The 24,578-nt window shown below is 54.1% G+C and overlaps 1 protein-coding gene across 6 annotated transcripts; it reads left to right on the top strand.

Moving 5' to 3' along the window:
• Positions 1-5,789: 5,789 nt before the first annotated feature.
• Positions 5,790-24,116, top strand: PATZ1 (POZ/BTB and AT hook containing zinc finger 1). Of its 6 annotated transcripts, none has more exons than XM_059140935.1 (5): positions 5,790-7,067; positions 8,485-8,548; positions 15,072-15,243; positions 21,013-21,150; positions 22,616-24,116. In XM_059140935.1, the coding sequence occupies exons 1-5, from the start codon at positions 5,797-5,799 to the stop codon at positions 23,032-23,034; spliced, it is 2,064 nt and encodes a 687-aa protein (XP_058996918.1). In that variant the 5' UTR covers positions 5,790-5,796; the 3' UTR covers positions 23,035-24,116. The 6 variants fall into 6 exon arrangements, with proteins under 6 accessions (XP_058996918.1, XP_058996919.1, XP_058996922.1 ...); XM_059140936.1 differs by having other exon boundaries at positions 22,619-24,116; XM_059140939.1 differs by having other exon boundaries at positions 21,078-21,150; positions 22,616-22,798.
• Positions 24,117-24,578: the final 462 nt, after the last annotated feature.

Here is a 24,578-nt window from a genome sequence, read left to right on the forward strand (position 1 = left end):
GGTACTGTGATTATACCACGAATAATCTTGCTATTGTTAAGAGAGCCGGACACAGTGGCACCTAGGTGGCTCAGTTGGTAAAGTCTGACACTTGATTTTGCCTCCCGCCATGATCTCAGGGCCATGGGATCAAGCCCCGTGTTTGGCTCCGCCCTCAGCGCATGTGCATTCTGCTTGTCCCTTTCTTTCTGCTCCTCCTTCCCCCCTTAAAAAGCAAGCAAACAAACAAACAATAACAACAACAACAAAACCAGAGAGAACCAGATACAGATCCGCATTGAAAAAAGCGCTTGAAAGTGGGTTATCCTTGCATACCTTCCAGGCAAGGCCAATAAAGGCAAGTTGGGAAGTGTCCAACTGGCTCAGTTGGAAGAGCATGGGACGCTTGATGTCAGGGTTGTGAGTTCGAGTCCCACCTTGCGTGTAGAGATTACTAAAAAAATTGAGAACCTAAAAACCTTGTTATCCTGCAGAAACGACAGTGTTTCTCTTCTGCGCTTGACTCTATCATCTCCTGCTCTAGGGTCCCTGGCTCATGGCCAATCATTCAACAAAGCCTGGCAGCAGGGGCACATGGGGAAGACCCCAGAAGCAAACCAAGGTCCAGGGGCCACTCTGTCTTATGCACGCTTTTGGCCATTACTCTCCCTTCCTTACCTGTCCAGTCCTCAGTTTCTCCATCTGTAAAATGGGAATCCCACAGCAGGCACCTCATAAGGGTGTTTTGAGAATTACAGAGGGTCAACTCAGTAATGCACTCAGAACCATGGCACAATGAATGTTCTCTGTTATTATCAACACCCTGTCCCTGCCCTCAGGGTACTTCAAAATGTGATGGGAAGAAAATATATTATTATGAGACAAGATTACAAAGATTACAAAATCGGACCCAACTGTATTCTTAAAAACCCCAAAATATTATATATATGTCAAAAGGGGAAAAAGCCAGAAGGAAATGTTGACAGTGCTTAACTCTTGGTGGTAAAATTACAGGAGATCTTTATTTTTCTTTGTGCTCTCGCGTCTTCTCTACATTTTTCTGCAATGCACATATTATTTGCAATCCAAGAAAAGAAAAAATGCTTTGTGAGAGCTGAGAGGAGCTATCACTTGGATCTGAGCTCGCAAGGATGCCCCAGGGGAAGTGGGATTTGAGCCGGCCTTGAAAAGATGGGAGAATTTAAAGAACTGGGGACGGGAGCCAGAAAAAAAAAATGTTTTATTTCTTTGTGTTTTGTCTGTTTCCTTCCCTAGGCTGTGGGCTCCCAGGGGCACCATCCATGGTCTAGCTTGCTTACTGCCCTATCTCTAGCATCTAAAACAAAGAACTCCCAAACCTGGTGCTTAGTAGGTGCTCAGTAAATACGGATCTGGTGAGTGAGTAACTTTAACAGCTTCACTTAGCCTAGGAGACAAGGGTGCTCAGTTCCCTGTCCAGCTCGTGCACTGCCAAAACTGAGGTGCGTGGTTTCCATGGCAACAGAAGAGGGGCTGCTGGCCAGCAGCAGGAGGCAGATGCAAGAATTGTGAGCTCTGCATCTTTTCAGAGGTGCAGCCTGGAAACTGGGAACATGCAGTGGGCTCTTTCAACAAATGTTGAGAGAAAGGAAGGAGCTTCATAAATATGGTTAACTCAGTTCTTCACTGTATAGGTCTGTCAAAAATATCAATGAATGGGTAGTTTGGGTCTTTGAAACAGGTTGGGAGGCTCTTAGTGGGTGGAAGGCTAGGGACTCAGGAAAGATTGGTTCTAGTCTGGACCCTGCTGCGTGACCTTGGACAGCTTACTTAACCTCTCTGAGCCTCATGTTCATTTATAAAATAGGTTTGACCAACTCTAGAATTAGTTATAAAAAGATGTGTGTGGTAAGAATGTAAAATGGTACAACAGCTGTGAAACAGTTTGGTTTCTCAAAAAGTTAAACACAGAATTATCATATGACCCAGCACGCCTATCAGTAGGTAAATACCCAAGAGAATCGAAAACAGGTATTAAAACAAATACTTGCCTATGAATATTCAAAGCAGTGCTATTCACAATAGCCAAAAGACCACTAGTGTATGAATGGATAAAGATGGTATATCCATACAATGGAATTCAGCCATTAAAAGTTATGACATACTGGTTTGGCGCAGATGAACCTCAAAAAGCATGCTAAGTGAAAGAAGCCCAACTCAAAAGATCAGATGTGTATTAAAAAGATCCCATGTGGGGGCGCCTGGGTGGCTCAGTGGTTTGGGCTGCTGCCTTCGGCTCGGGTCATGATCTCAGGGTCCTGGGATCGAGCCCTGCATCGGGCTCCCTGCTCCGCAGGAAGCCTGCTTCCCTCTCTCTCTCTCTCTCTGCCTGCCTCTCTGCCTACTTGTGATCTCTGTCTTTCAAATAAATAAATAAAATCTTTAAAAAAAAAAAAAAAAGATCCCATCTGTATTAAATAAAATACTGACAACAGGAAAATCCATAGAGATGTAACGTAGCTTGGTCATTGACAGGGGCTGGAAGTGGGGAGAGACTGCCTAATGGATATTCAATTTTCTTTCGGTGTAATGACATGTTTTGGAAGCTGATAGGGTATTGTTTTATAACATTATGAATATAATATGTGCTCCTAAATTACACACTCTAAAGTGATTTATTTTTGTTAGGTGAATTTTGCCTCAACTACAAAAAAAAAGGGAAAAAAATTGCCCTGTAAGCACACCCTGTTGCCTGGTTACAGAACGGAATCTTGGGAGCCTAAAAGATGAACAAAATTGAAGGACGAGTTAGAGATGAATTTGAGAGATCATCACAGCAGCCTTGCCCCCATCCCAATTATACTGCCAAGGTGACATGCAGCTGCAGCCAGGACTGAGATCTGGATCTGTCTCTGGCCACTCTTCCACGGTGGGATCCTGGGTCACGGACTCAAGCTTCCTGAGTCTTAAGCTTCCTATCTGCAGAACAGGGCTGATGCATCTTCAGTTACCCTCACTGCACTGTGCATGAGGGTCCAGAGAGCACTCTGATTCCATCTTCATTGGGCGAACCCTCTGAGATGAAGGCAATCACAGGACAGTCTCGGAAGCCCCGTACAATGAGAGCCAGTTCCTGGTTCATGAGGTACTCGTGTGGAAAGAGCACACGCGGGTTAACTGGTTGGATTTGTGGGGCCCTGGGCGAGTCACACATCTCCCTGTTTCTTCAGCAGTAGAATGTACTTACATCCACCTCAGAGAGACGATGTGTGTGTACCGTTAGCTCTCAATAATCAGATCCCTGTTCTCTTTATGGCTCTTGAATACAAATACTGCCAGCTCCTGCAATCCGCCCAAGAATCTCTGAGCTGTAGCTCAGAGGATAAGGCAACTCGTCCAAGATCACACAACTCATTTGGCTTTAGAACACAGATCTCCTGCCTCCAGATAAAGGAAACTTTCCTCAAGCCTCTAAGTTCTCCAACAGGCGTTTGGCGACTGCTACGCCAAAGAAAGGGCGGAGGTGTGTAAGGAGAGAGATCCACCATAGAATTAAGTGCTGTGTAGACGTGACCTTCGAATCCTCATCAATTCATGAGACAGGTGTTGCTGTCCCGGGTGTTTATATTAGGAAACTGACTCTGTTTAACAGAAGCTTCAGAGCAGCCAAGTGACACCAGAACACACAACCAGAAAGCCGAGGTCTCGAATTCGAACTCGGGTCCCGCCACCGCGCCTCGCCTGGAAGCACCCCACGGCGCGCGTGGCTCCATGCAGTCCCGGAGCGCAGCTGTGGGAATCCCGAGCGGAGTTGGAAGCCGGGACCGTTCATTTGCATGCTAATACCCAGAATGCTTTTCCCCGCACACCGCTTCTCTTAATGGAAGCGCTCAGTTTGGAACCGTGGAAAGTTTGGAACACATACTTTGCTCCCTCTTTGCAACTGTGGGAACTTCCTTCCCGCACACGTGGTGCCTGCAACCCCGGGCTCCAAGTCGGGCTGGCCACTGGCTGCCGCCCGCGCTTCCCGGGCCAGCGAACCTCCGTATCCAAGCCGCGCGCGGCAGCATCCCCAGGCCCGCCGGGGACAAAGCACCCTGGCCCTGCCGGCGGAGCCCGTGGCTTGAGCGCTCGGCGGCGACTCTCTAGGCTGCGGGCGCTAGGGATGCTCCCGGCCCCAGGAGATTTTACGGCGCTCCCCCAGAACCGCCAGGATCCCGGGTTCCCGGGGGCTTGCTGGGGTGCACGGAGACCCCTGTATTCCTGTCCATCGCCCTTGCCTCTATGTTGTCGCCTCCCTGAGCTAGTGACTTCCCGCTCCCTGGGGCACAAAGCTCAGCGTGTGGCGGTTTGGGAGAAAGGCTGGACGATGGCCTCATCTGCCCAGCTCTTCCAGGCACGCAGCCCCTTCGGTTCGGCCTGCCCCCAGCCAGGACCCCGGGCCCTCGCGGGGGTTGCGAGCAGGGAGGCGGTCGCAGGCGACTTCTGGGGATTTCGCGCATCAAAGTCGGGCTCCGGAGGGCAACCGACGCCCGCTCGACTTACGGGCGCACAGCAAAGGCTGGGGGGCTCAGGTCTGCACCCCTCGGTCGCTCACCCCTCCCTCCCGTCCGCTCGCCGCCACTCTCGGCGGGGAGGGAGGGACAGTGGGAGCTGGTTTGCTGGCTTGGTGCTTCGTTTGCATTGGTCCGGGGGGGCTGAGACTGCAGCCCCCGGCCCCGCGGGCGGGGTGGGGAGGCGGGGGCCGGACGGGGGCTCAGTCTGCGCCAGCATTGGCGGAGCTGGGGAATGGGGAGGGGGGGCAGGAAGCGGGGGGAGCGGAGCTGCGGGGGGGGTGTATAAATAGGGAAGGGGGGACGTGCATCCTCGGCTGGGTGAGGGGGGGGCGCTCGGCACAAAGAAAGTGGAAAGTTTGCTGCGCGGGGCGGCCCGGGCCAGGGATCCGGGTGCGCACGTGCAGGGCCGGGGGCGCCGGGGCCCCCCACGCCGAGCTCGCCGTTTCTTTTTTTTTTCCCTGCAAGCGAGAGGGGGGGTGTTGTTGGTATCGCCCCCTCCTTCTCCTCCCCCCAGGGGTGAAAGTGCAAGAGGAAGTGCAGCCGCTGCCATCTTTCCTCCGCTCCGAACACACGGAGGCCGGGGCCGCAGCGCCGCCGCTCCGCCGCCGCCTTCGCCCGGCCCGGGGAAGGGCCCACCCTGCCGCCGCCACCGCCCGCTCGCTCCAGCGTTCGCCGTCGCCACCGCCCGCCAGGCTCCGGGACCAGGCCGGCGCTGCCGCCCCCGTGCGCGCCCCACCGCCGCCGCCTTCGCCTTTTGTTTCCTCCGCTCCGGCGCCCCCGCCCCGGCTCGCGCTTTGCAGGGGACGCAGCGCGCGCCCCCAGCGGGCCCGGGAAAAGCCGCGGCGCGCGCGCGCACGCCTGCGCGGCAGACCCCTCCGCCTCCTCCCCGCGCGCGCGCGCTCCTTTTGGCTGCGCGCCGGCGCCGCCTGGCGGGCGGGAGGGGAGGTGGCAGGCGCGTTTGCAGGAGGGGCGCACCTCTTTGCTCGCGTACCCCCCCGGAGGTAGACCTGGGAGGGGAGGCGGGCAGGCGGAGAGGAGAGAGGAGCGCTCAATCCAGCAGGGGTGGGGGCAGCTATGTGGGAGGTGGTGCGCCCTGCCGTCTAGACAGTCCGATCCGGGCAGGGTGCGTGTGCGCTCGGCGCACCTGCGAGACTACAGAGCCCCGGGCCGGCACGTGTGGGGAGTGTAGATACGTCCGTTGCGCCCCGCTTCTCGCTGCCTAGGGGAAGGGAGGGGGGCGGGCAAGTGCCGCGGCCCGGTTTGTGGGGAGGGGGCGGCGGCCATGGAGCGGGTGAACGACGCTTCCTGCGGCCCATCGGGCTGCTACACCTACCAGGTGAGCAGGCACAGCACGGAGATGCTGCACAACCTAAACCAGCAGCGCAAAAACGGCGGGCGCTTCTGCGACGTGCTCCTGCGGGTGGGCGACGAGAGCTTTCCAGCGCACCGCGCAGTGCTGGCCGCCTGCAGCGAGTACTTTGAGTCGGTGTTCAGCGCCCAGTTGGGCGACGGCGGAGCTGCAGACGGGGGTCCCGCTGACGTGGGGGGCGCAGCGGCAGCCCCAGGCGGCGGGGCTGGAGGCAGCCGGGAGCTGGAGATGCACACCATCAGCTCCAAGGTGTTCGGGGACATCCTGGACTTCGCTTACACTTCCCGCATCGTGGTTCGCCTGGAGAGCTTCCCCGAGCTCATGACGGCTGCCAAGTTCCTACTGATGAGGTCGGTCATTGAGATCTGCCAGGAAGTCATCAAACAGTCTAATGTGCAAATCCTGGTGCCCCCTGCCCGGGCAGACATCATGCTCTTTCGTCCCCCTGGAACCTCGGACTTGGGCTTCCCTTTGGACATGACCAACGGGGCAGCCTTGGCAGCCAACAGCAATGGCATCGCAGGCAGCATGCAGCCCGAGGAGGAGGCAGCCCGGGCTGCTGGTGCAGCGATTGCGAGCCAAGCGTCCCTGCCTGTGTTACCTGGGGTGGACCGCTTGCCCATGGTGGCCGGACCCCTATCCCCCCAACTGCTGACTTCCCCATTCCCCAATGTGGCATCTAGTGCCCCTCCCCTGACTGGCAAGCGAGGCCGGGGCCGCCCAAGGAAGGCCAACCTGCTGGACTCAATGTTCGGGTCCCCAGGGGGCCTGAGGGAGGCGGGCATCCTTCCATGTGGCCTGTGTGGGAAGGTGTTCACTGATGCCAACCGGCTCCGGCAGCATGAGGCCCAGCATGGTGTCACCAGCCTCCAGCTGGGCTATATCGACCTTCCTCCACCGAGGCTGGGTGAGAATGGGCTACCCATCTCTGAGGACCCCGACGGCCCCCGAAAGAGGAGCCGGACCAGGAAGCAGGTGGCATGTGAGATCTGCGGCAAGATCTTCCGTGACGTATACCATCTCAATCGGCACAAGCTTTCCCATTCGGGGGAGAAGCCCTATTCCTGCCCAGTGTGTGGGCTGCGGTTCAAGAGAAAAGATCGCATGTCCTACCATGTGCGATCCCACGACGGGTCGGTGGGCAAGCCCTACATCTGCCAGAGCTGTGGGAAAGGCTTCTCCAGGTGAGGAATGGTGCTCCCTACCCCATGACCTATCCTATTCCTGCCTCATGGGACAGTTTCTTGCTGAGATCAGGAGGTGTGGGATTTGTGGGAGTCACTTGACCCTCTAAGGCTATAACAGATTTGGGAAGAGCATTTTAATGGCCCTGGTTTTGTGGCCAAGAGCTGCTTTCTCTTCCCACGGGGAAGTTCTGTGGCACTAGGCGTGCCCTACTGTCTGTCTTCCTTTGGGCCTTTTGGGAAGGGGCTGGATTCCTCAGGCCACAGCCACTGGGCCTCACCATTCTTCTCCCTGGGCTCCCTTTGTGTTTCCGGCACCAGGCCTGGGGCCCCCTCTGGGGGCGGGAGGCTTTTCCTCCAGCGGCTTTCCCTGCTTGAATGGCTGCTGAGGGAGGGACTGAAACAAGTGTATCTGGGACTCCTTACGCTCCATGCCACGAAATCCCCCCCACCCCCACCCACAGAGCACTAGCTATCCTGGATGGGCAAACTCAAGATTCCTCCCTCACACCCTCATGGGATCAGGGGGCACGGAGTTCTGTACCCAGAGTCTCATAGCACCAGAATCTTTGATCTGCTCTGATCTGATGGCTCCAGAGCCTAACTGGACCCACAGATACCCTCTATGTTTTCAGGACGAGAGGAGGGGGCCAGAATGTCTTAGATTCACTTATTAGTGAGCCTGATAGGGAACTGAGAACTTGCCTGGGAGCAGAAGATTGTTTTGTTTTTCCTCTTAAGAGAATATTAAGAATAAAAGGCTGGTTTTAACTTGCCTGGATACTGAGGACCTTGTGGGTATGTGAACCTACGGATGGAGAACTCCCTTGGAGGGGCCCCAACCAGAAACCAGTCTTACCGGTCAGGCAGCCCCTGCCCACCTGCTCTGGCGGGCATCTGGTTTACCAGCCCAGCTGGGGACTTAAGGCTCTATCCCTTGGCCTCTGGGGACTGAATTCCATCCGGGTGGCATTCATTGGCTGCCCTGGTGGGAGAGCCTGGGGGAGGGGAATACTGAGTTTCTAAGGGGCTTTAGTAAGGACAATGAGTCACACATACCCCCTCCCAGAAAGGCTTCAGTAAGGCAGCCTTGTCTCATTCTAAAGCCACCACCGCCTCTGGTTCTAGAAATCATTTGAGCTGGGGCGGGGGCAGGGGAGGGGGGCGGGGGAATGGGTAGGCAAGGTCAGAGAGGAACACTCAGAACACTCACTTCCCTTCCCCCTCTAGTAAAAAAACCGGGGCAGAGAGGCCTGGGCCTGTGGAGCTGGGTGGTGACTTTTTCTTTGTCATGCTGGGATGGGGAAGAGGGAGTCCTCTCCACTGGTGTGTGCAGGTACAGGTGGGGAGTCTGGCCAAGTGTGGTCCCATCTTTTGAGGTCTTTTTTGAAAAGTCTCTCTTGGTTCTCTTTTCCAGGCCTGATCACTTGAACGGACATATCAAGCAGGTGCACACTTCTGAGCGGCCTCACAAGTGTCAGGTAGGGGTCGGGGCCAGGGCAGATGGGCTGAAAGAGAATGCTGCTGTTCTCACAGCCCAGCCACAAGCCAGCTGATATGTGTGCTGGGCCGGCTGACTGACCACCACCGCTTTGCACACCTCCCCCTCTGTCCCTCCACCCTCCGTCTGCTTTTCTCCTTTGTTCTTCCCCCCAACCCCCTCCCCCCCACCGCTGATGTCCCCTCCCTCCTGGTTGCTGGGTTCTGGTTCCCACCCTGTCTCTGTCTTCGCTCTTTTGCTTGGCTTTCCTCTCCTGGCATTTGCCAGCTCCTTGGATGGTGGGCCACATTGCACGAGTGTCGTCCTGGGGGCACTGGCTCCCCATTGGGCCTAGCTTCTGGTTCCCAGCAGTTTGCAGGAGCCACCGTGGAGCGGGAAGTGTTTGTGAAGAGCTCCTGGTGGTCCAACTAACAGTGCTTCCCCCTGTCTGCCAGGCAGCCTGACCTTCTGGGTTCCTTGAGCTTAGGACACAAGGGGTGGCAGTAGGAATGACAGTGTAGGAGGACGAGAGTGGATGGTCTCATTCTTTGAGCACTGGCACCTGTTTAACCCATCCCGAGCCATGTGTGCAAACAGCCAGGACTTCTGAGGACTGGGGAGGAAGGTGGCTTCCTCTCCTTGTGAGCTCTTTGTGTAGCAATGGGTAGGGAAGGCTGGGCAAGATTCTTACCCTTGGTTTGTCTGCTTCAGCAATATCTGGGGGCCTTGTGGTACCCAGAAAATTGCATGTCCTCTCCTGACCACTGAGCATTCCTGTGTGGATGGGAAACACCTCTATCTTCTCCTTGACCATCCCCCTTCCAGTGCCAAGTTCCCGCCGTCGGAGGGGGAAACAGAGTGGTGGGGTTCTGGTATAGCCTCTGGTAGGGTAACCTGCTTCTCTTGTCCTGTTGGTGGCAAGGAGGGAGGGCTCAGGGAGACCTGCAGGGAGGAATGGACGTGCTGGAAGTCGGGCATCGAGGGGGCCCGGTGTGGCCGGTGTTCACAGCCAGCCAGGCTAGGTGGCCTCCCCCCGAGGACGACGACCCAGGGTGGGCATGCTGGGATCCATCTGTGCCTCGCTGCCTTCTCTCTGTCTCTGACTCTCTAATCACAGAGCACATTCTGACTCTCCCAGGTAGTGTGCTGAGCAGCCTGGCAGAGTAGGAGGAGCCCAGAGGGCAGTGGGGTCATGCCCGGTGGCCTAGGGGGGTAACCTGCACTCTCTGCCCTTTTTCCAGGTGTGGGTTGGGAGCAGCAGCGGCCTGCCGCCCCTGGAATCTCTTCCTAGCGACCTGCCATCATGGGACTTTGCCCAGCCTGCTTTGTGGAGGTCGTCCCATTCGGTTCCTGACACCGCCTTTTCCCTTTCTCTAAAAAAATCATTCCCAGCCCTCGAAAACCTGGGCCCAGCACACTCCAGCAGCGCTCTCTTCTGCCCAGCCCCGCCAGGATATCTGAGGCAGGGCTGGACTGCCTCAGAGGGCAGCCGGGCCTTTACCCAGTGGCCTGTAGGCTAGCCTGGGCCTCCCCAGAGAAGGGTTTTCTGTGGAGGGGAATGGGAATGGCGGTTGCTCTGAGACCCCTGCTTTTGGGAGAGGCCAGCGAAATGGTTCCTGCCCACCATGCCCAGCTCCTTCCTGTGTGCTTTGGAGTCTTTCCCAGCTCAGGGACCCCCCGGCTAGTAAGGAGCACCTTTCTGGGTCCCCCCACACCCTCCAGGTTTCTTTCTGGGTTCTCTTGCCTTTTTCTCCCCCTTTAACAGATGGCACCCCTGGGTTTCCGTCCTTGCCTGGGTGATTGTAGAGGTTGGTGCTTTCCCAAGAACCAAGTCATGGGCTTACGAGCTTCCCCTCTCCTAGCATTACGTCCTGTAAGGCGTGGGGTTTCTAGAATGGAGCTTGGCCACCCCTTCCCCGACTCTAGGGGTGAATTCCCCTCCAGAGGAGAATGGAGTGACTCCAGCTGGGTCAACCCAGGCTGCCCTCTTCCCTTCCCGCTCAGACAGGTCCCTCCTTTCATTTCTGGCTAGTGAAGTCAATGTCTTTGTTTTTGAGGTTTACTAGCAGGTCTGCTCAGGAACTAGACTAACCAGTAGCTTTATACTGGGTCAACCCAATATATGGCTTTGGGGGCTGATAAAGCAGATGTAGATTCCCCCTGCCCCTCCCCGGATCCCAGTGAGATGCCCTTTAGCCCCTGCTGCCTTCGCGGGGATAACAGGAGTGATGATAAAAGTTTTCATTCTAACATTTGAGGCTTTGTGTGTTTTGTCCTTGGTCTCTGTCATAACACTGACATCATTGTCCCTCGGTGTAGTATGGAGCCTACTCCTGCCCCGCCCCTCCAGTACACAGACCTGCTGGTCCCACCTCCAGCCCCATTAGCCAGAACTCCCGAAATGATGACCCAGCAGGTGAAGATATGCTGGCTGTCCTGCTCTGGGCAGGCTGGCCAGTGTGTCAGTGCTTGGTTAAACAGCGGGGCATATGTTTGGCACGGTGTATATTCTAAAAGCATATTCTGAAAGCATGCGCGGTGAAGAGATGGCTCTCTGGGAGTTGGTTCCCTGGGCAAGAGCTGGGCCCAGGTTATACCTCTCCACCTTTCCTGATGCCACAGATGACAGAAGGGGCCAGTTAAAGAGACTGGTGCCACAGCTTGAGTGAAAAGACCATCTGAATGTTGGGGTATGAAGCCTCAGCCTTGTCAGTGACACACAAATCTCCTCAGGGCTTGGCCTGAGTGTCCTTAACCGGCTCAGATGCCTCAGGCGCCGCTGCTGGCTTAATGGCTACAGTGGGGCTGGGACATTTCCCCCACGTGGAGTTCAGCCTGAAGCCAAGAGACTAGAGCAACTCAAGACCTCTCCCATACTTTTAGTGACCCCATTTCTCAGGGGCTAGTTGGGGTGGTTTGGGCTGGAGGATAACTCATTAGAGAAGGAGTGAATTGAAGTGAGGGCAAGGGGTCTGACACTCCCAAGAAAAAAGGGGCCAGCGAGACCAATGGCACTGGGCCTCCATGTATTGCCCTTAGACTTTTCCAGGGCTATAAAAAAGACCACTTGAGACCACACCGCCTCCCCCCACCTCCAGGCTGCCAGACTTCAAAGGCCACCTTGGGTGTGCGCTAGTGTCCCCAATACCATTTGGGCCCCATTTCTGAGCTGCTCAACTCTTAGAGGAAAAAAAGCTTTAGGCATTCTGGGATGGGGAGAAACTGTTAAGGGGGTGAAGGGAGCATGGCTGAGACTCAGTATTGAGTGGGGAAGACCAGAGGAGACCCAAGCTCAGGGTTGCTGGGCTGGGACCTGGCAGGTGTGCTCCTAACAACAGTAGGCTGCCTGGGCACAGGGCCGAGGCCAAGGTGGCAGCCATTCCAAATATCAAGGGTGATCAGAGGATGCTGTCCTGGCTCACTCTTGTGCCTTTCTTCTGAGTGGCCCCACTATACAGATTCTAAGTGTTCCCCTTCTTTGAGATTTGTCTCTCCTTTGGCCACTCTTCTGTGTCATGTGACCAGGCTCTTCATGTTCTGTGTTGTCTGAACTTCTGACAGGCCTAGACTCGGGCTTGTACACTTCAACAATTCCCCGCCTCGCCCAGAAAGCCTTGGGGACTCAGCCATGAAAGGTCAGTTCTGGCTCAGAGGAGCCAACTCCAGCTTGGCATTGTAATATAGTGAAAGTTTTTGTTGTATTTGTGGGTTTTGGTTTTTTTTTCCCCCTCCGAGCGGCAGATTTACATTCCTAATTATGTTTGTTCAGGCTAAAGTTAGCTTTCATTCCTTGAGAGATAATCAGTGGGGGGAGGGATTCGGCTTGGTCTGGGATTTTAATTTTGCCTAGCTAATCCCTCAAATGGATAATACACTTGTGGATAATTGAGGTTTGTCTGTCTGTTATCTTTAGGTAGCACAGTATGACAGACAGTGCTAAGGGACAGACCCCAAAAGGAGGGTTGGCAGGAGAAACAAGGGGTTGCTTTCACGTTCCCCTAGTGGTGCCTCTCCCAGGGACCGCCGAAGATTCCGAATGTGTGCCTTCACCGCATTTTCTTTTCTTTTCTTTTCTTTTTTAAAGATTTTATTTATTTATTTGACAGAGATCACAAGTAGGCTGAGAGGCAGGCAGAGAGAGAGAGAGAGAGAGGAGGAAGCAGGCTCCCTGCTGAGCAGAGAGCCCGATGTGGGGCTCGATCCCAGGACCCTGGGATCATGACCTGAGCCGAAGGCAGAGGCTTTAACCCACTGAGCCACCCAGATGCCCCTTCACCGCATTTTCTTATACCTGGCCCATGTTTGGTTCCTTTGGCTTCTTAGGCGTAGCCCACACTACCTCTCATTGGAGGGCTCGTCCTCAGGTCACTGGTTCGCAAAGCTGGCAGATTATCCCCAGATAACTTGTCAGGTGCACCCCCCTCCCTTGGGGTGTTTTTGGCAGCCCTTGCTCTGGTTTACAGGGCCGGTGGGCTGGGTGGAAGATGGAAATGTTCCCCCACTGTCATCTGTGATTGGGTCAAGAGGTCCCTGACTGAGGAGGGGACCACCCGTGGCCAGGAGACCAAGTGCCCATGATGCTTCCTGAGTCACCTGAGTGCTCTAGTTTCTCTGCACAAATGCTGTCACCTCTCCCTTTCAGGGGAGTCCTGGCCACCTCACACACTGTTAAGAAGCATCAGTACCTTTCCATCAGCAGAAGCTATATCCCAGCTGAGTCTGGAGATGGGAAGAGCACCGGCTCGGGGCTGGTTCACCTCCCAGCCTGCCTGGATCTCCTCAGGCCTCTGTCTGCCCAGCGGTGGAGTGGGGAAGGGAGGAAGACCTCAGGGAAGCCGGGAGGGTAGGTTGGCTGCTGGCCTGCAGTGACAAGGTTTTGACCACAGCTTCATCTAGTAGCTGAGTCATGTGCTTGGGGCTAATCATTCTCCAAACTCAGCTTCCTCATTTGTCAAATGAATCAACTCAGTGGATAAAACAGATAAAGCCAGTATTTCATTAGCAATAAGGTGTTTGGTTCAAACGGGTATTGCTTAGAGACGATGACTGAAAGCAGCAGAGCCTATCCTGATGCACAAAGACATTCGGGACTGGAGTAGGAGCTGCAGCATCTTTAGTCTCAAAGACAGTATCCCATATACTGGCTACTTGCTTTGACTGTATACAGTAAGGATATAAACATTTGTACATGGTGACGGTGGTCAGACCTTTACCCTGAGGTTCTGGGATCTTAGGAGGTGCCTCTGTCAAACAGAGACGGCAGGTGCACCTCCATACTAGTGAGTAAATGGGGTGGTGGGTCTTCAGTGGGTTGATATTCACGCTGTAATGCATTTAAAGGGGAATGTTGCTTTCTTGTAGGAGTTTTAAAATAGTAAGCACACACACACAGAGAAAGGAGTCAAACTTGACACGAACCTCTGAAACATCTCCATGGAACCAAAATAATTCTGAAAGTCTCCAGACTGAACTCCCCCAACAACTTCCCTGACATTCTGTGACCTCCAGGGCTGGGGTGCCTGGGCAAGCCCCCAGATGAAGAAGGGCTGTTGGGGGAAGGGTCACGGACTGAGACTGAGTCAAGGCCTCAGGGACAGGAAATGCCTGGGGACCTGAGGCTGCCTCCTAGGATGCTGGTGCTGACCCTCAGCTCCTGAGCCATCCGCTCCTGGGATCTGGCTGAGAGCTTGTGCTCACAGCATGGTTTTCTATGGCCACGTTCTCTTGGAGGGTAATAACACGGCCTGTCTCGGAGGGCCCCTGTAAGGATGGATTGCATGAGATGAGTGCCCGTATGGCAGGCAGGCGTAGAATGCATGCTCCATCAATGTGGGGTGGTATTCTTGTTATTACCAGCACTTCCCCAACTTAACGTCCCACAAATGCTCCTGAATCGTGTGGCCTTCCTTCTCTCTGCTAATTCTCACGTTAGCAGAATTGACACTGTCATTTTATGGGCTGCTTTCTCAGTACAAACTCACCAGAATATTATAAGGAGCCGTCTCTGTGCTTTGTCCTGCCTTTCCTCTCCGTTTCCCTGTGGCCAAGACTAATGTCACGTTTGATTTTTGATTTTGTTTTCTAACATCACTTTTGAATAAAGTGGAGAAATTGAATTCTTTGTACAAAGCAAATAGGGAAAACCCAGGATGGAGGACAGGAATCTGTTCGTATGCCAACTTACCTTCTATATGTTCACTCACAGTCGGTGCTACTGAAGTCAATTCTTGTTTAAGAATGAACAAATGCCTCATCTTCATTTTGTAAAGGAGCGTGACACCTAGTGTGCCATGTTCTGGGCACGTTGTGGTGGCCAACTCAGGGGTCTCATGAGGAGGCATCATGGGAAATAAGAGCAGCTTACTTGCCTTCTGGGGAGGAAACGTGGGCCACACATGAAGCTCTCTTTACGCAGGGATTCCCTGCGTTGGCAGGAAACAGATTCTGTTTCCTGGTGTGCTCAGTGGGGAGTCAGGAGTGTGATGCCCATTTGCACCTCATCTTGTTTTCCTTTCTGCCCTCAGACCTGCAATGCGTCTTTCGCCACTCGAGACCGGCTGCGCTCCCACCTGGCCTGTCATGAAGATAAGGTGCCCTGCCAGGTGTGTGGGAAGTACCTGCGGGCAGCGTACATGGCAGACCACCTGAAGAAGCACAGTGAGGGGCCCAGCAACTTCTGCAGTATCTGTAACCGAGGTAATCTCCCTGCTATTTCCTCACTTCCAGGGGCTGGGCCTGAGCTTGTGTGGGAGGCCAGGGGTGTCTTGATCACCTTGCCTCAGACTTCACTCCTTGCACGGCTGGCCCTCCCTTCCCACTGAACGATAAACACCTTCATCGCCCAGCTAGCCCCACCTCTTCCTTCCCGTCCTTGGGATGCTTGGAATAGGAGTTCCCAGGAGAACAGCAAGTGGGAACAGAAGGAGAGAGCACGGTTTCCAAGCCTGGGCTCGTTAACACATGTGCTGTGCAGATGGCACGGTGGATACATTTCGTAGACACCACTGAACTCCTGAGGTCAGTGGGAGAGTCGTTAGGCCCCAAGAAGTGGGGAAAAAAGGGGTCCTGCTTGAGAGCTTTTGCTGGCTGATTCACTGGCATGTGAAATTCAACAACCAAGGAAGGAGGTTGAGTCTGGAGATGGACAAGGGGCAGAAAGTTTCTAACAGATGGTCAGAAAAGAGCCCAAACCCAAGTAGACTGTGGCCTTGATGAGACAGGAAAGTGGAATGTGCTCTGAGCAGGACAGCGTGCTTGAGGCCGAGGTTGGCCTAGGTGGAGTCTGGCTCTGTGGCCCCAGTGCTGTGTTGATGACGTCAGGCCTAACCCTGAGCTGCCGCCAGGGCTTGTTGGTGGTTGGAGGGCTAAGGTTTGTGCCGTGCAAGCACAGTGTCAGCGGAGGAGGCTTGCGCCGGATCTGTGCTGAAGGTGGTCGGGACAGCCGTCTGTGGTGGGTGCGAAGATGCTTCTGCACGGTGCGCTTGCTTTGGCCAGATGCGGACGTTGCTGGGAAGTTCTTTCTCCTGGGACAGTCTTGTCCCGATGCCTTGGAAGTCTTGGGTGTGGCTTAGTGGACTGAGTACTGAACTGGAGTCAGGGGACCCAGGGTTTAGTCCACACCCCTCCTAACTTGCCCTCCTGCCTTGCCCTCCACTCTGTGACCTTGAGCTCTCCCTTCCCCTTTCTAAGCCTCAGTGTCTTCCTCACTTAAAAGGGGTTAAGAACACCTGCACCTTGCCCGCCTCATGGGGTTGTTGTGATGATCCCAGGAGACAAGGTAGGTGAAAGTTCTCTGAACTCCCCACAAGGAGCTGCACACTTGGGAGGTCCCGTCCTTACACTCTGTAACCCTGTTAGGAAAGACACAGCTCCCTGACTCTGGTTTGGAGCACAATACCCCTGCAGTCCTTGGCTGGCACCTTTGGGGGCCTGTGCTGTCTCCATGTGGCCTGAGGCCACTGGTGGAGGGAGACTGCAGGGTAGCTGGGTGTCCTGGGTGCCCTGGAGCTGGGGCCTTTCTTGGGACTACACACCTGGGGCTTGCCACGAAGTCCACTGGATACTGGTATCTGTACCACCGGGAAACCTGCTGTGAGAGCAGGGAGGCAGTCATAAAAGCTTCTGAAGCGTCTGTCCTATATTCTGACGTGTCAGTTGGACCCTTTCCGGCAAGAGCTTCCCCTGAGTGAGCGACGAGGTTGTGCGCAGGGAGTTACCAGACTGTGGCCGACCATCTTGACCGTGGCTGCCCCAGCTCTAGGAAAAAATGGTTTCTTATCTTGCTTCATCCTAACCTGGCTTCCTGAGAGCATCCCCCATGCCTCATAAATAACTAAACTGGCAACGTGCTGTCCGCAGGCGCTTGGTCAAGTTTTCAAGCCTGAGGTTCTCCGTCTGAGAACTGAGGTCAGAGACCAGAGGCAGGAAACCAGTGAGAGTGGAGGAGGATGTTAATGGTGAAACTCAGAGCCTAGCTCAGATTGCAGAGTGGGGCAAAAACTGGATGGGAGACCCAGGGCCACAGCCCCGGGGGGCCCAGCTCAGGAGGAAAGAAGAGCTGAGAGCAGCAGGGAACAGCAGGGAAAGTCGACCCAGTTAGGAGACAGCTGATGTGGCAAAGCCAACTACTGTCCTACGTCATGACTTGGGCAGCAGCCAAAGGCCATGTGACTGGGCTAGGGGAGCCAGAAGTGTCAAACCAGAGCCCACCTTTTCTCAGTAAAGCCAAGCCTTGATCTGGATCATAGGCTAAACTCCTTTGAATCCCAAAGTCAGAATGGGAAGTCCCATTCCTCCAAGAAGACAAAAAGAGAGCTCTGGTCCAGCCCTCCCTAGGCGTACAGAAGGAAGAGAAAACAATTTTGGTCTGTATCAGAAGAGAAGGGACAGAATTCTACTTCAAGACTCATTTATTGGGCAGAAGTAGGAGGAGATGACTCCTGAGGAAAAAAAGAAAAAGAGGAAGAGGAAGGTGGTTTGTCCAGGAAGAGGATAAGGATACCAAAGACATCAAGACCCTGGAATCAGAATGCAGAAAACTCTGGGTCATCATCCTTCATCCTGTCCACCACCAAGGCTGTGATATAGGACAAGGTAACAAAATAAATGAATGTACTTGTCTCCATAAGGGTTCCAGCAAAGGCTGGTGTCGGCCAGATGGTGAGATGGTTGCAGCTGGATCTGGTGCCCTTTGAACCCCTTCAGTAGCAACAACTTCACTGCTACAGATCTGCCATTCTTCGCCACACAAATGACTCTTCGCCGTGAAGCACGAGAGAGAACAGAGCCAGCCTGCTGGCTCTTAACCACACATATGAGACAGATGACTTTGTCTTTGTCCTAGAGACGTACTGGGCTGTGGGGCATACCATCCGTAAAGGAAGATTATTTGCAGTGGAAGGAGTTACGATGGCTAGAAAATCTTGTCTCCTCATTTGCAAATCAGGAAATGAGTTGAACGGTGGGAAGGAGAGAAAGACCTGGTTGAGCGCCATGATTTTCTTCTTTACTTTCTAAATTTCCATAGCAGGGTCTTTGTATGTGCACATGTACTGGTATGAGAAAGAGGGATGGCTTGTTGGAAATCTGCCTTTGATGGAGACAACATTAGAACTCAAACATCAATGCTCAAAGGTAGAAGAAGCCTTCTCCACGGTCAGAGGTGAGCACACAAGTTGTTACCTGTGGCAGTCACAGACACAGACAGCCTGCCATTGCCCTGGACTGAACTGATACCAACTGCTTAGTGCCTCCCTCCAGCACAGCTCTGTTGGGCATGACCCCATCAGGGTTTGGACAAGAAGAAAGCAGTCCCTGACCTCTGGGTGGATGTGAAACTTGCAAGAGGAGATTTGCTTCTGGAGTGCAAATTGCAGTGTACCGAGCAAGAAAATGCAGTGCAGGAACAGTAGCTTTGGTTGTAAATTCTTCATCTCTGGAGTGCGAGGGAGGGCGACTTGTTGGTTATAGTGAAGTCACATGTGTGCTCACTGTCTTCATCGTTCTGGTGCCTGGATCATGCTGCCTCTTTGGTTCGTGGTTAATCAGGTGAATGGGCAGGTGAGTTCAGAATTCCAGCTAAACATTTCTGGCTTCAAAAATACATTCTTCTCAGAAACTCGACTACTGTTTTAGCCCAACATTTGGCTGCTGAGTGGCTCTGTGTTTAAGTTCTGGGCTTTAAGTGGCAGCTGTGGATCCACTCGTACCACCCTGCCATGTGGCTTTGCTATAGTTAGTACAGTCTGCAGCTGGGGTAAAGTCAGGAGGACCCAGCCATGTGTTCCTCAGACTGTTTTTCAGGAAAACACAGCAAATTTTCATTGAGCATCTGCTCTGTTCGCCTAGTAGATCTCCTCCCAAAGGGAGTAAATATAATAATTCCTGGTGTCCCTTTCTGCCTTTCCCGTTCCCTTTAATCTCAGTGGACCTGCCCTGGTACACCGTGGAGAGGGCCTCACACCACTTCACAGGGATTAAAAAGCAAAAGAAAATCCCTTCCAAAGTGGAGTCATGGTGTCACTGGAAAGTTGTGATACGTTTTGCTGGTTGCCAGGAGCCATAGCACCAGTCCCAGGGGCAGGGCTAAGGTCCCCTTTCCTGTTGGCTTGTCCCTTCATTCCTGACTGAAGCCTCCCTCTTAGGGATGCTTGGGGGACCCTTTTAAGCCAGTCTGTCCCCTGTGATTGGCCTGAGGCAGACTACTTGGTCCCACCACAGGACAACTCGCTGTGCTAGGCAGGGCAGAACACCAGCCACTGGACCAGCTGAATCTATAAAGTAGCTGCATCAGGAAAGAAAAAAATTCACTCGGTCCCCCTTTCCTCCAAAACCACCAGCTGCCATCACCAGGGGAGTGTTTGTTGAATAAGATTTCCTCAGGTTAGCTCCTGTCTGCTAGCAGCTGCCGTTCTAACCCACCAATATGGCAGAGAAGCACAGAAGTGTAAATGGTGATAACGAACCTACTGCCGAAATCCAAGGGATGGTTCCAGGGCCAGGGCCCATTGAAGAGTCTGCTCGGCTTAAGGACATGGTGGCACAGGGTCCTGGGGTTGGAGCCCAGGCTCTGCCGTCTAGTAGCTGCACGTGTGACTGCAAGTTACTTAACCTCACCAGCCCTCTTGTTTCTTCGTCCACGAAACAGGTGTACTCACAATTCCCAGCTCATAGGGTGGCTGGGGGAGTTCTACAGAAGAATGCATACAGTGTGCTGGGCCCTGGCATACCATTAGCACTTGCTGAAAGTCAACCTTTATTACTGTTCCAGCAGCATTTGAAAGGCCATGACAAATCGGATTTTTAAAAAATAAGTCTTATGCAGACATTATATAGTACTCCGCAGCCTCTGACCTGTTAAGAGTGGATCCCACTGTTATCCTAGAACTGTAATTTTCAAGGGGAATAAAAGCACTTGAGAATGTGTCAGCCACATCTGGAGTAGATTAAAGGGCCCTAGCGCTCCAAGCTGACCTTATGCTAAAACGCTTCAGTTCCTGCTGAAGGCACGTTCCGAGCCTCGACCACGGTGGAGCTGGAGGACACAACTTCCTACAAAACCCAAGTCCCTATCCTTTGACTGGCCTACCTGGTTTCATGCCCTCAGACCTGTGGCTGGTGTGGAAATTGGCCCAAGATCTACTCTTCCCAGTCTGAGATGCCACCCGGCTCCGACTGACTGGAGCCTCTGGGTTGGGCTGCTGCAGCCTCAAGAGGGCTGGATGGCGCCTCCTCCAAAGTAAAGACAAAGACGATCCCGATGGCTGCTCCAAAACCCAACCAGAAAGATGACCACGAATGAGATCTGACTGAGCCCCTTTAGTGTAACTTGCTATTTCTCTTGTTCCTCGGAAGGTCTGAAGAGTTATTAAATCCAGTTATTCTGAAAGTGAGAAAGTAGCAAAATAGAACATGTCCTGCTAGCTAGAAGAAGGGAGACTTCTGGAGGCCATCCTTCGGGATTTCCTCTTGCCTCCGTCTGGTCTGTTGTGCAGTTTACCTTACACGTGTCACTCAGGCATTCTCTTGGCTGGCGTCCTGTGACTGCCCTTGAGCCTCATGACTTTTCTGACGACATTTCTAGCCATGGTCTCTGCAGCTGACCTGGGGCTGTGAGACATCTTCTCCAGCCACTCACTACTGAGGCACCAAGCAAGCCTAGAGGCGTTGGGCCTCTGGCCCTGGCAGGAGCAGTATCTCAGGCCACGCTTCCAGGCAGCCGGCCTCAGTCTTCCACCGCAGCCTTGCAGAGCGGGCTCTGCAGAGAAGCCGATCAGAGGACAGTGCCATCTCTCCTGAGCCAGGTGGCTTCTGTGGTTGCAACCGTCTTTGAACCGACAAGGGGGCCCCTTCTAGGTGCAGCTGACCTGGGAGTGCTAGCCAGAGCGGCCAGAGGAGAGGCATGGGGGAAGCAGAGAGGTATCTCTGTGCTGGCCGCGGGATCTCATCTCCTTTTGTCTTGTTTAGGTTTCTCCTCTGCCTCCTACTTAAAGGTCCATGTTAAAACCCACCACGGTGTTCCCCTTCCCCAGGTCTCCAGGCACCAGGAGCCCATCCCGAATGGGGGAGCAGCGTTCCACTGCGCCAGGACCTATGGCAACAAAGGCAAGCGACCCCTTGCTCTGCACTTTGCTTCTCTGCGCAGACTGTGTTGTGGGGGCGCTGGGCCGGGCGTGGGGAGGCGGGAAGGCTGCCGGCTTGCTGGCCGCCTCAAGGAGGCTCTGAGATCTGAGTGGCAGTGGCCTCCAGGACGAAAGTCACAGTGGGTATCTCACTCCAGGGCCATGAGTGAGGCTTTAGGGCACTGCCAAGATCCAGCCCCCGCCTCCTCTTCCCCAGCCCTCCTCCCTTGCTCCTGGCCAGCCCCCACCATCTGGAGCCCTGCAGGGATGCCCCGGGCCCAAGGCTGGAAGACAAGCCCTGCATGATGAGTCACTCTGGGCCTGTCCGTTGCCTGTGGCCCTTTAAGGATGGTGTGGAGCTGTGGCTGAATGCTTTCTTTTCCTTCCACCCTGTGGGCAAGGGGGAGCCAAGGGCTGGCTTCCCCCTCTGTAGGGGTGACTGGTTGCTGTGAGCGGCCCTTTCTGGAGGGCCTCTGGCTGCGTTTTTGAGATGCATGGCGATAAATGAGCTCCTTGACTGCCTCTGACTTGGAACTGGTCTGCAGAGAGCTCCCCAGGCCCCACCTTCACTTGTTGTCTCAGGTTGTTCTGTGGTATTTCACGTTGTCGCCTTGGGGATGATGCCAGGGGCTTGGCAGATGGCAGAGATGGCATGCTCCACGCTCCCATCACAGACCTCCCTTCCCGGCATGGCTCTTTGAACCCAGGCAGGAAGCTGCTGATCGGTGGACTACAGTGTGGGCAGGGCAGGGCAGAGCAATGAGGATTGTCTCGAGGCCCAGCTTGTCCTGAGCCATGCGTGGGGACAGTCAGCTGACTGAGTTGTTCGAAGTTGCTTTTTAATCTCTATGCTTTGGCCACTTGGCCCTGGGTAGGTTTTGGCAGCAGGAAGGCGGTGAGGGCAGGGCTTGTGTTTGCAGCATTGGGAAAAGGACTGGCTTCTGTCTCAGCCACCAGTGGGGTCTGCTGGGTTGAGGACCTCTAGGCTCTGGTTCTGCCTTGCTAGGGCGCAGCTAGTCCGGTGTGGAGGTCAGACCATTGCTGTACCTGCTCAGCATCATCAGAACAGCCGTCTTACCCCCAGGGGCAGCCAACAGAGCACCTAGGAACTGGGGGGTCTCTGAGTTGTTCTGGGTGGAAGCAGTGGAGGTCCCCTCTCCGTACCCTCTTCCTTGAAGCAGGCTGAGATGGTGGTGAGCGATACACGTGCACCTGCATGAAGAGTCCGCGGCGAGGGAGGCTGGCAGCCCCAGGGCCCTGCTGTCTCACCCCTGTAGGCACACCAGACTCCCAGACTGACCAGCTGAACCTCTGGGGGTTCTGCCAGGGTGGTGGCTGGCCATCCGCTGCCCTCCACAGGCCTGTGAGCTGGCCCTTCCCGACCCCTCCAGGAGGGGACATCTCCAAAGCCTGGCCTCATCTCTCCTATGTGTTTTGTTTTTTCCTAGAAGGCCAGAAATGCTCACATCAGGATCCGATTGAGAGCTCCGACTCCTATGGTGACCTCTCGGACGCCAGTGACCTGAAGACGCCCGAGAAGCAGAGCGCCAATGGCTCCTTCTCCTGTGACATGGCAGTCCCCAAAAACAAAATGGAGTCTGATGGGGAGAAGAAGTACCCCTGCCCTGAATGCGGGAGCTTCTTCCGCTCTAAGTCCTACTTGAACAAACACATCCAGAAGGTGCACGTGCGGGCCCTTGGGGGCCCCCTGGGGGACCTGGGTCCTGCCCTCGGCTCACCTTTCTCTCCCCAGCAGAACATGTCTCTCCTCGAGTCCTTTGGGTTTCAGATTGTTCAGTCAGCGTTTGCATCATCTTTAGTAGATCCTGAGGTTGACCAGCAACCCATGGGGCCTGAGGGGAAGTGAGGCAGATGCTGTGTCCCCACGGAAATGGCCACCGGGGACTGCTGAGAAATGCTGTGAATGCGGAGGGAAGTACTGTCTTTGGGTTCTGTAGCTGAGAGATTTTTATTCGTTTTTAACAACCCCTTCCCCAAACCTATCACCCCCCACTTCCCCTCCACCACCCATCCCCTCAGTGGTCTTTAGAAATAGATTCTCATCTGATACTCTGCAGGAATATCTGCGAGACCTGGTATGGGATAAGGGCAGAAAACACTACATAGGCCTCCAAGGCAACACCAGTCCCAGATTCTCTAATGGGCGGAAGCTGGAATTTCTGGTGTTCCGTTCTTAGTGACCCTAATCCCAGACCCACACCTGATGGCATTCTGGGACCACGGTGATTTGGGTCCCCTCCCCCTTCTCACATCCTTCAAGAGAAACCACATCTAGGGTCTCCACCCACTTACACAAATACAGATGCCCAACTGTTTTCAAGGAAGCTGGAAGCCTACAGCATCCCATGGACCATGGGGTGAGTGCCCTCTGAGAGCCCCTGAGCTTGACTCTTGACCTGGAGGGCCCCTGACCTTTCTCTGAGCCCTACATGGAGGCTAGCATTTTGCTACCAGGACAAGCTCAGCTATTGAGGACATCCCCACCCCAAATTCCAGTTCTTATGTGATTTTAACCATTCAACTTGCTGTTGGGTTTTAATTCTCTAATTATTATTATTATTGTTATTATTTTTTAGGACCAGTTGTAGTGAATTGCTACTGAAAGCTATCCCAGGTGATACAGAGCTCTTTGTAAACCGCAGTCACACGTTAGGGTTAGTATTAAACTTTGTTTAGATGTACCATAATTAACTTGGCTAGTTGATTGTTTGAAGTCTATGGAAGAAATAGTTTTATGCAAAATTTTAAAAATGCCAGTCTGATCAGGGAGATGTAGGGGGTTTCAATGTTGTTGGCAGCCAGGAAGGCAGGAGAGCTGGCAGGTGGGGACATCGTGTACCTCGGCTGTGTCACATGTGAGCAGGCCCAGGTTGACCTGGTGATGTGAATTGATCTGATCAGACTGTATTAAAAACGTTAGTACGTTAATCCACGTGCTCCCCTGAGTCCAGTTTTTCAGCCATAGGTGGGGGGCCCTTCAGAGCCCAGAGGGAGGGCACCTGGGTGGGCTGGGATCCGAGGAGACCTCTCTTCCTCCTCTTTGTACCAGCTGCAGTGGGACTGATAGGTGGATGTTCCCACTGAGGACTCAGCTGCCAACATGCACCCGTTTGTTCGACAAATACTCACTCCTTCTTGTCCTTACTGCTGTGCGCCAGCCCCAGCCTCAGACCACCTTGGTGAGCAGGACACCTTTGTGGACTTTACTGGGAAAGAGACTGTTAACAAGTAAGCAGATTTGACCGTGAGTTCAGGTAACAGGAAGTCCAGGAAGAAAAACTGGGCAAGGTGAGGACAGTGACAGAGGAAGGGTAGGTAGAGTGGTCCAGGAGGGTGAGGGGCAGGGAGTGGGGCTCTGGGAGAAAAGACCCGGACTTAAAGAAGACCCAG

This window comes from Mustela lutreola, chromosome 11 (assembly GCF_030435805.1).
Source record: "Mustela lutreola isolate mMusLut2 chromosome 11, mMusLut2.pri, whole genome shotgun sequence".
NCBI classification, from domain to species: domain Eukaryota; kingdom Metazoa; phylum Chordata; class Mammalia; order Carnivora; family Mustelidae; genus Mustela; species Mustela lutreola.

Bases quoted from the DNA above. Each gene is read 5' to 3' on its own strand.
- PATZ1 (XM_059140935.1), top strand. From the start codon at position 5,797: ATGGAGCGGGTGAACGACGCTTCCTGCGGCCCATCGGGCTGCTACACC. The intron at 15,244-21,012 runs GTAATCTCCCTG...TGTCTTGTTTAG, and splicing joins CTGCAGTATCTGTAACCGAG to GTTTCTCCTCTGCCTCCTAC. The intron at 21,151-22,615 runs GCAAGCGACCCC...GTTTTTTCCTAG, and splicing joins CAGGACCTATGGCAACAAAG to AAGGCCAGAAATGCTCACAT.